Raw genomic sequence first — 16054 nt, 5'->3', positions numbered from 1 at the left:
TCTATAGATATGGGGACAGGCTATGTTGGAAAAAAGCAGAGTTTCAAGCTTGGGGAAATTTTTTAAAAAAAAAAATATGTTCCTGCATTAAGGTGCAGACAAAGAACTGCTAAGTTCTCCCAAGCCATTTATGTAAATAGAATACCATTTTATTTTACTTTATCCTATTATTTTTGAACCAGGGTGGGGGTCGGGAGGGAAATCAAGCTTCAAGTTATACTTAAATTTCACTTGATTTTTTCTTAAGATCCTTCTCTTCCATTCTCCTGATCTATTCAACCTTTTGTGTGTGCATGTTTTGAACAAAAAGAAACCGCTAGAGGCAAAATACAGGAAATAAATAACTGCCATTTGTAATTGAACTTAGTTGTATATGCAGCAAAAGCTTTCCCACTCCCAAGATTTCAAGAAGGAGCAATTGCCAATATTGGACCCAAACAAAAAATAATTTAATTTATTTTGTTTATATTAAAATTTATATGACACCTCACTTTGCAAAGCAACTCTAAAGTTGCTCTAGTGCATTGTGAAGTTTTGGGCGTATCGTTCAGAAGCTGAGGAGGACAGTCCATGGCATTTCTGTTGTACCATCACAACATCTACCCTCTATGGATACCCTTGTCCCACCTGCTCATTTTCCAGGGAAGGTGCCTTTAATTCAGAAAGTAGCAAACAGTCCTTAAAAACTAGAAGCTGTTGAGAATCTGATGCTGTCTGTTCCTCCTTTTACAATTTACCTTAAATTCCTGGACATCGGTTCATTTAGAGGACAATACATCTCATAGTTTCACAATGTATTAGAATGGGGTGACCAACCATGGAAACTTGAACTCCCAGAATTCCCCAGCCCGCCATAGCGTTCAATAAAGGAGAAAAATCTGTTGTTGGTCTTGGAATGCAATTTCCACACACCATGTATATTTTTAAACAGACAGTACTTCTCTAATGGTCTCCCTTGACCATCTTTGCAAAAAATAAATAAATTGATCAATCTTTTCCCCTGATCTACAACATTGAATGTTTCTAATGTGGTCCGTGACGATATTATCTTCATTCCCATTCCTAATAAATCCAGGGATGAGTTCTCTGCCTACTTCTCTGCAAAGCTCCCTTCTCTGGCAGATCAATTTATATTTGCATATCAGCAAAATTTGGCATTTTTGTACCCAGCTTCTGCTAACCTAGCAGTTCGAAAGCCCGTAAAAAATGCAATTAGAAAAATAGGGACCACTTTTGGTGGGAAGGTAACAGCGTTCCGTGCTCCTTCAGTGTTTAGTTACGCCGGCCACATGACCATGGAGATGTCTTCAGACAGTGCTGGCTCTTTGGCTTTGAAACAGAGATGAGCACCGTCCCCTAGAGTCAGGAACGACTAGCACATGTGTGTGAGGGGAACCTTTACCTTTACCTTGCTTTGCATTGACTCACGTGAAATGGCAGCTGCCAATTTAGAACTCCATCACTGGAGGGATCCCCTTGAACCAACAAGCCTTACTCAATTTTTCTCACCCTGCCTAGCTTGGTGTTATCAGCCAAAGGGATCTACTGTGGCTTGTTGGAAAAGGACCTCTCTTCATTCACCCTCTGCAAGGAGTCTTCACTTAATGACCATTTAAAGTGACAACAGAGCCTGAAAAAGGGATGACTCAGATGTGACAACTACCTCAAGTGATCCCATTTTGGGTGCTAATGACTACCAGTCCACATTTACAGCCATTTGCAGCATTCCATAGTTACATGAACACAATTTATAACATCATCATCCTCTTGTGCCAAATCCGTCATTGGGCGTTGGCAATCCTATTTTTGTAAACAGCCACATGAGTTTTGTCCAAACCAGTCCCTTAGGTTTTGAAGCCATGAGGTTTTTCATCTGCCTGGACCTCATTTGCCTTCAATTTTTCCCTGGAGGATAAATTGAAGGATGCCATATTTTTCCGGGTCTCACATCACATGCCCAAATATTCTTTCACTTTTTAATGGTTTTGATGATTTCCTTTGCTTTCCCAGGCAGCTTATCACCTCATTTCTGATTTTGTCAACCCAGTTTATACGTAACAGCTACCTGTAAATCCACATTTCAAATGCTTCTAGTCTCTTCAAGTGGCTTTCTGTCAAGAGACCAACTGTCCACTCCGTAGAGCAGGATAGAAAAGATGCACACATCTTTAAAACATCTGGTTTCTGGCAAAAAAAAAATCTGCCCATAGGAAACAATGGGTTCACTTAGCAACCGTGACATTCACTTAACCACCACTGAAAAAAAGGAGGGGTCATAAAGGCACAGTTGTGTGATTCTCTGCTTAATGACTGCAATGACTTGGAGGCTCAATTACAGTTGTAACTCAAGGACTTTGCGTAGTTTGGAAGAAGGTTCAAAACATCAGTTCTTGAAACATCCTTGGGAAAGAGAACGTAAAATATGTTCTTCCTTTTCTGCATGGGCGGGGGGTGGATTTGGTTGTTAGGACACGAAATACCACTGAGATATTTTTTTAATGTACAACTGCAATTTAAAAGTCCAAGAAAAGTGCCCTTGATTGATGAAAACTGATCGTTCAAGGAAGCAGTGTGTTGAATAACCCCCCAAGGCACCAACCTGCCCTTCAGATTAGCCCCCCCCCTCCCTAGCCCTCTGTTCTTCCCACCCCTCCCCTCCCCCGGCCACAGACCTGCCCTGGATTCCAGGTCAGGAAAGTTTTTTGATACAGAGGCTGAAACAAGCCTTGTCCAAATCTTTGTTAATGAAATTAGCCACTCCGGAAGTGGCAAATACTTGTAATCCCAGAATGGGCCTTTTTATTTAAAAACAAGAGGTGGGGGTGGGGAAGTCAACCCCTCGCATTGACATTCAAGAGTTTCCTCCCTTCCTCTGGACAGCTGGCTCCAGTTAAGCTACATGAATGCACTTATTGGATAACTACTTAATAGCACATTAGCGCTGGACCAAATGGCTCAGAACGTCATTTTCCATTTTTGAAGATGTCTCCATTTGCTGCGGTGCCTTAACAGGGCTGAAGGTAGCGGGGCATCACAACTAGGATCAGAACACGCTGGTGGGACAGCTCTTCTGCCTGGAATCCACACTGTATATTGGACATTAATACAATTGAGCGGGTCCAGGGGTATTTCACAAGAAGAGTCCTCCACTCCTCTGCTCACAACAGAATCCCTTGTGCCACCAGGCTTGAAATTTTGGACCTGGACAACCTAGAACTACGCCGCCTTCAGTCTGACCTAAGCATAGTACACAAAATTGTCTGTTACAATGTCCTACCTGTCAAGGACTACTTCAGCTTCACAATAGTTACAAACTCAAGGTAAACTGCTCCAAACTCGATTGCAGAAAATGCAACTTCAGCAACAGAGTGGTCAACGCCTGGAATGCTCTACCTGACTCCATTGTTACTTCCTCTAACCCCCATAGCTTCAACCTTAACTACCTATTGTTGACTTCACCCCATTCCTAAGAGGTCTGTAAAGGGGGCGTGCATAAGCGCACCAGCGTGCCTACCATCCCTGTCCTGTCCCCATTTATTTGTACTCATTTCATGTGCTCATGTCCATGTTTATACTTACACCTGCTATCTCGTACATGTTTGCCAAACGAACGAACTAAATAAAAATAATAAAGGAGAGAACCAGCAGAGGAAGCTGGCTCTTTTCTAAACCAACAACCTGGGTTTGCACAGATTGCTAATGTGGGTTGTTTGTGCATATGCGTTTGCACACCTAGAAATCACATGCTCATTACAACAGAGCCATGCTCAGCACATTGTGAGATTAAATCCATTCCAGATCGTTTTTGACTCACAACTATAATGGAGCCTGCCTATTACAATCATTAAGTTGTGACTGTCGTAAAGGAAATCACCCTTGTGATCAGATTTTGATGACCTTTTTTGGGTGGGGGGATAGTAGTTGTTAAGTGAACCTATTGTTTGCTATGGGGTGTTTCTGCCGATAGTCAGAAGTAAATCCAAAAATGTCATAAATTGCGGTCATGTGACTGGGACACTACAAATGGCCGTAAATGTAGCCTGGTTGCTAAGCACCTGAAATACAATCGTGGGAGTGGGGAGTGACCATCGGAACTTCACAACTGGGTCATACAATTGGAGGGGCTGTTGTAACTTCAGTCACTAAAGAGACCCTTAGTAAGTCAAGAACTGCCTGTAACTACCTTAGGTGAGGTGTTTATGTTGTACAAATCAGTCATTTTTCCTATAGCTAACTCTCATACCTTGCAAAGTAACTCTATAATGATTAGTTTCAAGTATTTTGTTTTTTAGCAGCATTATGACAGCATCTTATTGTTGCATTTAATTTTAATTTTGTCTCTAATGTACGGGTCATCCTCATTTAGCAACCACAGTTGGGACTGGCAACTCGGGCATTAAGTGAAGTGGTTACTAGTGAAACTGTGACCATACTTACAATCTTCAGCTTTCTTTTGCTCTGTGGACTTAACAACAGTCATAAATGCCAGGATTCCTTACTTTATTCATCACTGGCATAACTGCAAATGGTCACTCAGTGAGGCAGTCACCAAATGAGAGCTTATTTGTACATTGACATTTACTTGTATTTATATCCCCATCACTTCTATTCCACACTACAACACAATAGCTTTTAGATGATTCTTGGAGAGATAAGCTCTGGCAAAAGGAAGGAGGGAGGGAGGAAGGGAGGAGAGAAAGGAAGGGAGGGAAGAAAGAAGGAAAGGAAGGGAGGAGAAAAAGGGAGGGAGGGAAGAAGAAAGGGAAGGAGGAGAGAAAGGGAGGGAAGGAAGGAAGAAAAAGGGGAGGGAGGGAGGCAAGAAAGGGAGGGGAGGAGAGGGAGGGAGGGCAGAAGGAGGGAGAGGGGAGGGAGGGAGGAAGGAAGGAGAGGGAAGGGAGGGAGGGAGGGGAGAGGGAGGGAAGGGAGGGAGAGGGGAGGGAGGGATCTTTCTATCTTCTGGCACTCCATGGGCAGAATGGCTAATGGCAAAGGTGTTTGTTATGGTGCCCATCACTAAGGCCCTCAGGTCTCTGCAGAGCTTTTATACTTGGCCAATCTAGGTTGCATTTGGGAAGTTGTGACTCAGCACTTTTATAATTCCATTAGGCTCTTTGAGCCAGGAGAAGCCCCAGGACCACATACAACAACCCTCCCCGCCACCACTTTGCTTTGATGTCCCCTGGGATCTGTTCCAGCCAACACCCCGTGTCACCGTTATGAAATAGAAAATGCCATACAGCAGCTGCGAAAGCCTTAGGATAGTCTTAAAACTTCAGGCAAAAGCCGAAATCACTCCCTCCACTCGCACCATTTACTGCCATAACAAAATACAAGCCTGGAGATGGTGGTAAATAAAAAGAGATTTTATTCAGATAGTAACGGTGACACTTTTGTTGGGTGGAATTCATACATCTATTGCAGCTTTTCCAGAGAAACCACAGGAAGTACAAAAGGCAGAAGGGAGAGGGGGGGGGGGGGAGAGAATTCCATATGTGCTGAAATGTGTCTTAATTTATTTGCACTGCAAACTGTAATCCACGCTACCCTGTTGTGCGTTCCGAAACCTTATTCCCGAAAATTTCAAGGACTGACTTTTATTTTTCATAACAAAACAAAAAAAAAGAACTCTATAGAAATCCCAACTTAAAATCATTTTAAATAATACACACTGGACGTGTTAAAACTTCTTTTTATTTATTTAATTACACATAAATAAATATATACAGATTTCATTATAGTTCCGTTTGGCCTCTCCTTCAAGGACTAGTCTTGTGCTTCAGATCAATTATTAATTTATTATTCCATTATTTAATATTAATAGCATTACGAATGTTTCAGAACTTGGGATGGGAGGCTGGGTTGGACCACGTCTCTCGCCTTTAGTCCAGAGAAGCTCAAAGGACATTTTGATAGAGGAGACGATGCCTAAAAGCAGGGATTTCTCTCCCCTTTAGTGTTGGGGTGGGGGTTACCAAGATGGCTCCTCTATCAGCACCTCCACCATGAGGTCTAACTGGACTCCCCAAAAATCGGTAAACAGAGTTGTACAATATTTTCCAAGATTGTATCACTGGGATGTGGGTTTTTTTTTGGGGGGGGGACGTAAGACTGTGGCAAAGAAAAGCCATATAAAATCAGTGATTTGTAAGGTCATGATTATAAGAAGTGCTGATGGAGCCTTCTCTCTCTGGTGCAGATGTCCAGGCAGGGGTAGGCTTCAAACATCTCAGCAACGGGTTCCCTGCCTGGTTGCTGGGTGGGCATGGCCACGGTAGGCGTGGCCCGGTCAGCCTCCTGCACCATGGTGGAGGGGGGAGCGTTTTTGGCCTCCCCTGCCTCTGGAGGCTTTTCTTGAGCCTCCGGGAGGGCAAAAACAGCTTCCCCAGGGCTGTGGAGGCCCTCCAGAGGGCAGAAACAGGCCCATTTCCAGCCTTCCGGAACTTCCGGGAGGCCTGTTTTTCGCCCTCCCGAGTCTCCGCACTACCCCTGCACTTACCTGACATCCCAAACGGGCCATGTGGGGACTCCTGGGAGGGGAGGGTTGGGAGGGGAGGGGTTGTCTGGGCCAGCCAGGGGTGGGATTTGCAGGTTCTCCAAACTGGGCAGATTCTTAGCTAGAGGTTCTCCTGAACCAGTGCGAATCCGCAACAGCCCACCACCCCTGTACAATCCAGGCCTGTTGCATGAGTCAAAAAAAAATATATCCAGTACTCTTTGACTCTAAACACGCCTCGATTCTGAAAAGACCTTCTCTAGATTCTATCTGAAGGCCTCTTTGTCTCGGCTTTCTCCTTGGCGATGCTGCCTGGAACCTCCCAACTTTTTTTTTCTGAGCACGGACTTTTCCAATGAAAGACATAAAATCATCAAAATAATTGCACATATAACCAGGCTTCCAGTCTCTCCTATGGAAAATCAGTTGTCTCAACCCAAACCGCTAACTAATTTCTTCTCGTGCTGAGGTTAGCTCGGCCCCTTCTTCTTCTTCGTCAATCTCCTCTTTTTCATTGAATCGGTTTCAAAAATGCATCCGTCACAGTTTGGGAAACCTGGCAGGAGAGAGGAGGGTTAATCCTCTCCCTCCTCCCGCCCCTGCAACACTTCCAGGAGTGTTGAAGGACCTTCTGTCTCTCACATCCTGGAAATGGGAAGGAACCCTCTAATGGGGGAGATGCGGCGAGTCACAGCCCGCAGAAGGGGTCATTTCCGATGCTTAACATCCTTTTCTGAGGTTTTGGAGTCACCAACTGAGTGACCGTTGCCTGTGCTGTTCATGAACATTTTGTCAAGCCCCTTGAGGGACTCCACCAAGTAGTTCTGGAATGCGGTCAGCGCCGCGCAGATCGCCGGCCCTCCAAAACCATGGGTGATTAAACTGAAGTGCGTCAAGCAGCTTTGAACGCCAGGTTCCAAGATGAGTGTCGGGCGGCTGTTTCCCAGAGGGGAGCGATCTTGAGCCATCATATCAGCAAACTCTTTGCAGATTTGTCTAGAGTGAGAAAAAGGGAAATGAATGAGAATCAAAATAGAGCTGGAAGGGACCTTCTAGTCCAGCCCCCTGCTCAAGCAGGCGATCCTATACCAGTGATGGCTAACCTTTCTGGTGCTGTGCCCAAAGCGCATGCGTGAAACCCCAAAATACAACGCGAGCACCCCTGGGCATGCACCCCACACATGTGCCCCTGTGCATGCACCCTGCCACCACGCATGCACCCTGCTCCCCCGCCCATTTTTTGTTTCCAGGTTGGTGCAGGAGGCTTTCCAGGCCCAAAACGGGGGATAGGGGGGGCTTCGGTGGTGCCCCTGTGCCCGATTTTGGCTTCCAGGTTGGTGCAGGAGGCCTTCCAGACCCAAAACAGGGTGTTGGAGATGCGTGCATGTGTGCAAACCCCCAAAATGCAATGCAAGCACCCCATACATATGTGCACGAGTGTACCCTGCATGTGCCCTGCGCATGCGTGGCAGAGACCCAAAGACCAGCTGACCATCGGGAGGCACATGCGTGGTGGAGCTGTGCTGGGGCAACGGCTGGCGTGCCTGAAGAGAGGGCTCTGAATGGCGTGCTACAGGTTCGCCATCGCTGCCCTATACCATTTCAGACAAGTGACTGTCCAATCTCTTCTTAAAAACCTCTAGCGATGAATCACCCACATCTGGAGGCAAACTGTTCCACTGATTAATTGTTCTCACTGACATAAATTTTCTCCTTAATGCTAAAGTGGATCTCTTTGATAAGCTGCATCCATTTCTTCTTGTCTAATTGACTGTAGTATTAGGTGGAGTACTACCTATATTTTTAATGATCAGTGCAAAGGAGAGGTCTGTATATTTATTCTTTGCCAACTGCAACTATTTCTACCCCTCCATGAAATATTCCCAATATTTTATGAAGGTATTTTACAAATTGACTGTAGTATTAGGTGGAGTACTGCCTAGTGCAAAGGAGAAGTCTGTATATTTATTCTTTGCCACCTGCAACTACTCCTTCCATGAAATATTCCCAATATTTTATGAAGGTGTTTTACAAATGTAAATTTATATTTATTAATGTAAATAAAAATAAAAAGGGGGTACAGGATAAAAGAAAGAAAGAAAGGGGGGAAGCATTGACTTCTGACACTTTCCAGTAGAGTAGAATGAAATGGCAACCAGATTTACAGCCTCAGCTTTTTGTATTACATTTAGTTACTATAAACCATTTCTGTACTTACACAATTATTCAATCTTCAAACTGAAGTCTATATTTCTCCCTCCCCCACTCCCTATTTTGCATATAAAAAACCAGAAGTGATTTCCCAATGGACTGAATAAAATCTTCTTTGTTTAAAACAGTTTACTTTCCACCAAATCCACTTCTTCCCCCATCCATTTTTCCCCATTGTGAGAAATAATATAGCTTTCTATTAACACTTATTAGATTTTCTGCACTGTCCTCAGTTGCATAATTGCAAAAACACGTGCATTGTCCTTTAAGCTGACTTTGATGCCAGCTTGTCTTCCACCACAGGTGCGATCCTATTACTTACTTGGTTGCTAAAAGCATGTTTTTCCGGGCATGGAGCTCGCTGGGATCTGAATGCTGGCGGCAGAGATATTCCGCTGCTGCCTTGGCTGGGAACTCTGTTTCACACACATAGCCAAAGTCTCGAGCGAGATGAACAGCCTCCCCTGGAAAATTAGAGCACCCATAAGAAGGAAAATCCAGCTGAGATGGTACAGGTAGCCTCAACCTATGACCACAATTGGGACCTGAATTTCCTTTGCTAATTGAGTTTTGCCTCATTTTACGACCTTCACTCAGTTGTTGAGTGAATCATGGCAGCTTTTAAATTAGTAACATGTTTGTTAAGTGAATCCGGCTTCCCCACTGACTTTGTTCATCAGAAGGTAGCAAAAAGTGATCACGTGACCCCAGGACAACTGCAACCGTCATAAATACATGCCAGTTGCCAAGCATACAAATTGGGGATGGTGCAAGAGTCTTGTCACTTTTTTCAGTGCCACTGAAACAGAGTAACAGAGTTGGAAGGGACCTTGGAGGTCTTCTAGCCCGGACCTCCTGCTCAAGCAGGTGGCCCTGTACCATTTCAGACAAATGGCTGCTAGTTTCTTCTTAAAAGCCCCCAGTGATGAAACAACTTCTGAAGTTGTTCCACTTCAAACAGTCAATAGAATAGAATAGAACAGAACAGAATTCTTTATTGGCCAAGTGTGATTGGACACACAAGGAATTTGTCTTTGGTGCAGATGCTCTCAGTGTACATAAAGAAAAATAAAATAGAATACATTCATCAAGAATCATAAAATACAACAGTGAAAGTCATAGGTTACTAATAAGCAAGCTAATTATACTAGGAAACAAATAAAACAATACAAATTTTAAAGATATATGGAACATGGTTATAGTCATAAGTGGGGAGAGATAGCTATTAGCAAGGAAGAGAAAAATAATAGTAATATAGTCTTAGTAAATAGTTTGACAGTGTCGTAGGCATTAGTTGTTTAGCATAGTGATGGCATTCCGGAAAAAGCTATCCTTGTGTCTAGTTGTTCTGGTGTGCAGTGTCCTATAGTGTCATTTTGAGGGTAGAAGTTGAAACAATTTATGTCCAGGATGTGAGGGTTCTGAAGTTATTTTCACAGCCCTCTTTTTGACTCATGCAGTGTACAGGTCCTCAATGGAAGACAGGTTGGTTATGATGAATGAATGGTTAATGAATGGTTATAAGTCAAGGACTACCTGTAACCATTTTCTGCATTTCAACCAATTAACTGATTAGACCAATGGTACCGCATCTGCATCTCTGCCTCAAGTGCAAAAAGGGGTCAAGGCTTCATAAACTGCCACTATGGCATCTCACTGTGCCACCCAGCCCAGTGAGATCCAGAGGGGTTGGAGACTGGGCCATAATCAGCGTCTGCCCTCAAAGGAACTCTTGTCATAATAACAGGAGGCATGTCAAGATGTCATGACCCAGGTCTTGCCTGTTATGTCACAAGGCAAGCACAAAAGGAGCGGGGAATTTACAACACAACTCACACTTTGTCATTCCCTCCCCTTCTATAAGTGTCCGTATCGCCAGAGCAACTGGGAGCTGCAGTGACCCAACCCACTCAGTCACAAAAAAGCTAACCAAGGTTTATACTAACTCAGACAATACAGTTGCTGCGGCTTTAATCAACTTGGTTAAATGTAGAAGACACTAACATTGGTTAGTCTGGATGAATATCTTTAAAAAAAATTTTTTTTTAAAAAAACTGGTTTTTTGGAGGTTGTGTTTGAATTATGTTTGCTGGTTAGCTTTTGTTTTAATTGTATGTGCTTCCCAAAATCCCAGGCATGAAATCAGCAGTTATATAAATTATTATGTACTAGCTGGATAACCATGCTTCACGACAAAACTATGTGATCGGGCAATGCAGGAGAAATCCAGTTCACTCCAGTTCAATCCATTGGCTCACTGATGGTCAGTAATTGAAGCACATAAGGGAATATCGCTCCTGCCACCTTGAATCCGGAAGCAGTTCCATAGGTGGAAGGCGTAGACATTTTGGTGAGGTACCAACGTTTAGTACTGTAAGAAGCCCCAGACCACTCCTGTGAAGTGAAGGAGTGGAACATCTGCCAGTTTGAACTGAGGTAACGGAATGTGAGGCAATTGGCAGTTGGAACAGAGTTCTTTTCAGATGTGGAGGGGGAGTAGTACTCCTTAGCATCAGAGTGTGTTAATTATTGTATAAGAAATACTAATGATCTGATAGTCATTTCAAAAAATCCTTTTTTAGCGAGCACCTAAAAGCCAAGAGGAACATACGTGCCAAATTTCAAGTTTGTAGGCTTTACGGTTCTGGAGATTTCGTGATGAGTGAGTGATATTTGGCTTTTATATATAGAGATTTATTTATTATTAGAGTTCTATGCAACGCCAGATGGCTAGATAAATAAATTTAATTAGATTAAATTAGAGAACCAGATAAAACATTAAAAATATATGATGCTACCGGTACCTAATTCCGTGTCAGTTTTTTTGCTATAGACTAACATGGCTTTCTGATCGCCATCTTGGATCAAATGTGCTGCATAAACATAGCCCATCATTCTAAACAGCAGAGCAAGTTGTCAAGAGTTGATGGGGTGCATCTCTTCAAATTATGCTCCGTGGGGGAAGGGGCAAGATAAATAGGGCCACCACCACAGAGCCCTCAGGATGTAGAGTTGGGGAGAACAGGAAGGGAAGATTGCATTGCTATTGTTAGGATTGGAAAAGGAGAATTTGCTTTTAACTTTCCACTGACTTTCAGTGCTATTATTGCTGTTGCACAATTAAAACAAAAGACAATACTGTAATGCCATTGAAGTTTTTTATGCTATTATTCTTACAGTATTTATAATGTACTTCATTATTTTTGTTTTACTATTTTATTATACTATTTGTATATTATTTTATTAATCATTTGGTTTTTTTACTTAATATATTTAAATTTTACTTTGTTTTATGATGGCATTATTATATGTGCATGTTATTATTTATTAATATTTTATTTCACTATGTTGCATTATTTTGTTTTTATTTGGCTACATGTATTCTACAAAGGAAAAATGCGTAGGTCAATGCTGTCTTTGTCACAAGCATACTAGCTATGGATTTATTTATAGGTAGCCCTCGAGTTTTGTCCTATGGTTGTAATTCGTGACAGTTATAAAGCAGGTCAGTCATGTGACTGACCCAATTTTACCATATACATTTTTTGTGGCGGTTGTTAAATGAATCACTGTGATTGTTAAGCAAACCAAAGGTGAAGGTGGAACTTCAAATATGGGTTATAAGGATCTTCCAGGTAGGTCTGCTGGAACCTCAAATAGTCACTAACAACTGGTTGTAAGTTGAGGAATACATCATATGTGTGATTCAGGGGTGGGTTCCAGATGGCTTTACTGCCAATTCACTCAGGTGCGCGATTTGTGTGTGTGTGTTGGATGTGCACTGTGTGCGCATGCACAATTCAATTAAAATTGTTCTGCCCATGCGCAGAACTTAAAAACAAGATAGCGGCGCTGATGGCACCAGCCGGGCAACTGGTTCAGGGGCGTGGCAGACCTGAGTTGCTGCCTGTTCCAGCAACTCAGGCCACCATATCACTACCGGTTCTGCTGAACCCCTCCGGTGTGATTGTATAGCTATATGTATATAGCATGTGTGTCTGTATATAGCATATGTATTTGTGTCTGGGTGTTGTATTTCTATCTCACATTTCCTTCAACTGATCCTGGTGGTATACAGTATAGACCAGTGGTTCTCAACCTGTGGTTTGCAGACTCCTGGGTGGCCACAATGTCACTGCAGAGGGTCCGTGATGATTTGAAAGAAAATTGTTATGATCTAAATCTTGACTTAGGTCTTGGAGGTCCATGGCCAGATAAAATATTTAAAGAAGGTCCATGGTGAAGAAAAGGTGTGAACCACTGGCGTGGAGTATTCCCACTTCCATCTTATCCCTACAACAGCCTTGTGAGGTAGGTTGGACTAAGTGAAATGATGTCTCCAAGGGGGCTTTCCTGTGTGGTTGGACTTGAGCCAATCTCCCCAGACCTCTGGCCACCCTCTTCTATCGGCTGCCTTTCTTACAAGATTGATAGGCATCAGCCCGTATAATCATGAGAACTAGCACCTTGTAGGATTTGTGCCCTGACCTGATAGCCGATTCTGCTCAGACAAGAGGCCCAGACCTCACACCGAGAGGTAGACAGTGAGGCCAGCAACTAGGTTAACACATTATAGGACGGATGGCTTAACCCGAAGCACAGCAGCGGGAGGGAAGATGAATTAACTCTGTCTACTTAAACCTCAGTTCGTGAGCTGGGTGTGATCGATTGCCCATCCATTCCGATTACTTCCACAGCAGTGCCTGAAGCTGGATCAATTTCACCAATGCAGGGGCATTTCCACAGAATGATGGATCCCCACTCTTGCAGACTGCAGTTGCCTCAAGGAGATCCGGGGCTTCTGAGCAAAGGCTGGGTGGACAGACCGAGTCTCCCTCCCACGCTTCACCCTACACATGTTGTGGCACACCAGCGGCCAGCGGAGCTAGCAGCAGATTTGGACAATGAGGAGGTTGGGGAGGAACATGGGCCAGTCCTGGACTCTGGGGAGGGCTCGGATGAGAGCTCTGTGTCGGATGCAGAGAGGGGGATAGAGCCGTATGCCAGTTATCAGCTGCCTTTAGAGTCAGACATCAGTGAGGCAGATGAACAGCTGGAGCCTGTTCCCAGTGTTCACGTGCACAGTTGCCAGATGAAGGGAACAGCTAAAGAACAGGGGTCAACTTGGGAGTAAGGCCACAGATGGATGGTGAATGGCCCCTTCCAGAGGAAATAAGAGGAGCAAAAGGGGAGTGGAGTTTGCAGGAGACAATTAGTTTGCTTAATTGGTTCGTGACTCTCCGAGACTCCTTGCCAAGCTTTGCAGATATAGGCCTGACAGCTCTCCAAGCCAGAGAAGGTCTGTGATTGTCAATCCTCCCTTGAAAGACTTTGCTGGATGTGAATGAGCAGAATTCACAGTCAATTAATAAAAGGGTTTTTTGTCGGGACCAGGAATTTGCTTCATGCTCTTGGGAAGCCTAGGTCAGAACAGCGCATAACAGAAGTAGCAGATGTTACTCCCTACTCCCTACCCTAAGCCAGTACTGGTGCCCATGCACAGGGCCTGGGAGAAATGCCCTGCAGAAAATGCCCTATGCCCTTTTTCGTACTGGATTGCAAAGGCTTCATCTGAAAAGAGAATTTGGGAGAAAATTTCCTGATGGCCTGGGAGGATCTTGCCTGCCCTCCGCAAAAGATGAGATAGCCAAGAGTCCTGTGGGAGCGTCCAGTGTTTTATTCCACAATTGTCTGTCTATATCAAATGATAAATTAGACTTGCAGGTTCATCAGATCTGTGAATTGAGAGGCAGCCTTGAGTCCATCCGATCTTTCAGTGCAGGAATCCAAACTGCAACAATCTCTCCAGCTTTCCTACGGACCCTTATGACAAGCAAAGCTACTTGGGGCATTTAAATAGATTTCATCTGTTTTAATAGCCTGTAAGTTCCGCTTCTATTCTTCTTTACTTAATATAGACTTTAGGGTGGGGTGGGGTGGATTGTTAACACTTTATAGGAATGCTAACAGGGCAGGCTGCTTTTCCCAAAAGAATGCCATTCCATGAACATAAGATTTGGAGGTGCTTCAAAGCTAGCCAAGCCTTTCTGAAAAGCAAAACAAACAAACAGTTGATGGAGATTCTCAGTCATCCAAGTCATGGTTGTCCCAAAGGTGCTTTTTTTTTTCCCCTCAAGAGGCAATAGGACTTTTTGTTTTGTTTTCCCTTGAAGACATTTCACTTCTCATCCAAGAAACGCCTTCATTTTTGGGGGGACAAACAAAAGGAAATAAGAGGAAATGCTGGAGCAAAGCATGCTGGGGTATTTATGCAGCAATGCAAAATGATGGTCTCATTTGAAAAGACCCTTGTCTATTTCAACGTCCTTCGTCCTTCGTTGGAAAGGCTGGGAGAGTAAATAGGAGGCGTTTGTGTTGCCCAACCCCCTCTGGCCTGCAAGTGTTAACTAGGGGTGAAAATCATGCAGCCCACCCACCCTAAATGCACTTTCCTGGAGTTCATTCATCCTGAAGAGCCCTGCCTATAAAGAGCTGCCTTTAAGAATTCCTCAAAGGAAGGGCCACACTTCGTGGGGTAGGGCTTATTGTCCTCGGGGCAAACAAGCTATCATCTGTCATTTATACTGACCCCCCTGATCAGCAGTCAGTGACAGCTCCCAGCTGTCTGGGCTGAGCCCAAAATGCTTGTTTCCCTGCTCTCCTCCTCCTCCTCCTCCTCCTCCTCTTCCTCTCATGGAAATAAACCATTCAGGAACATCCAGTCCTAAAGCTGCCTTCAAGAACAACCTCAGCCTCCCGCAACACCCCATTTCATCTGCTGCCAACAAAGCGAAGGGGCTTCCTTCTGTTCTTCTCCAGCAGCTGCCTTTCCGTCACAATAGATTACGGAACTGTCCCATACGCGAGGATGGCCTTTCTACACATCGTGGCGTTTCACATCGAAGCTGTCCAGGTGACGGACTCCTCCGACGGGACTTGTGACAAGCGGAGAAATCCTGCAGCCTTTTCTTCCCCCTCACCGCTTCTCACTCAATCTGGTCAAAGGGCATTCACTTTCCAAGAAAAAAACATTGAATTGTCCAGGGATGGAAGCAGCATGATGCTTTTTTATCTACAGGCAATCCTCTACTTGCCGGCCTTCTGCGCATGCACATTGCTCGCGCATTACATCGGGGCGGGTGGATGGAGCCACAGCCACCACTATCGGTTTTCCCGAACCGGAGAGAACCAGCTGAACTCCACTTGTCAACACACCCCAAAACAATTGCAACGATCAGTCCTTACCACTATGGGCAGTTCTTGACTTGCAACCAGAATGTCCATTATTAAGCCAGGCAGTTGTTAAATAAATCTCATCCAGTTTTACAAGCTTTTCTGTCTCGGTTATTA

The 16054-nt window shown here is 44.1% G+C and overlaps 1 protein-coding gene across 2 annotated transcripts in view; it reads right to left on the bottom strand.

Annotated features, from left to right (window-relative positions):
* Positions 1-7200: 7200 nt before the first annotated feature.
* TFAP2E (transcription factor AP-2 epsilon) overlaps positions 7201-16054 on the bottom strand; it is an 83572-nt gene continuing 74718 nt past the window's right edge. For both annotated transcript variants that reach the window (XM_032228333.1, XM_032228334.1), the window contains 2 exons: positions 9027-9168; positions 7201-7489 (listed from right to left, as the gene is read on the bottom strand). In XM_032228333.1, coding sequence (XP_032084224.1) covers positions 7201-7489; positions 9027-9168 — 431 coding nt within the window. The remainder of the gene's footprint in view (positions 7490-9026; positions 9169-16054) is intronic.

This window comes from Thamnophis elegans, chromosome 12 (assembly GCF_009769535.1).
Source record: "Thamnophis elegans isolate rThaEle1 chromosome 12, rThaEle1.pri, whole genome shotgun sequence".
NCBI lineage: Eukaryota > Metazoa > Chordata > Lepidosauria > Squamata > Colubridae > Thamnophis > Thamnophis elegans.
Note: the sequence above shows the minus strand (reverse complement) of the source record. Positions and strands in the feature narration are given on the sequence as shown.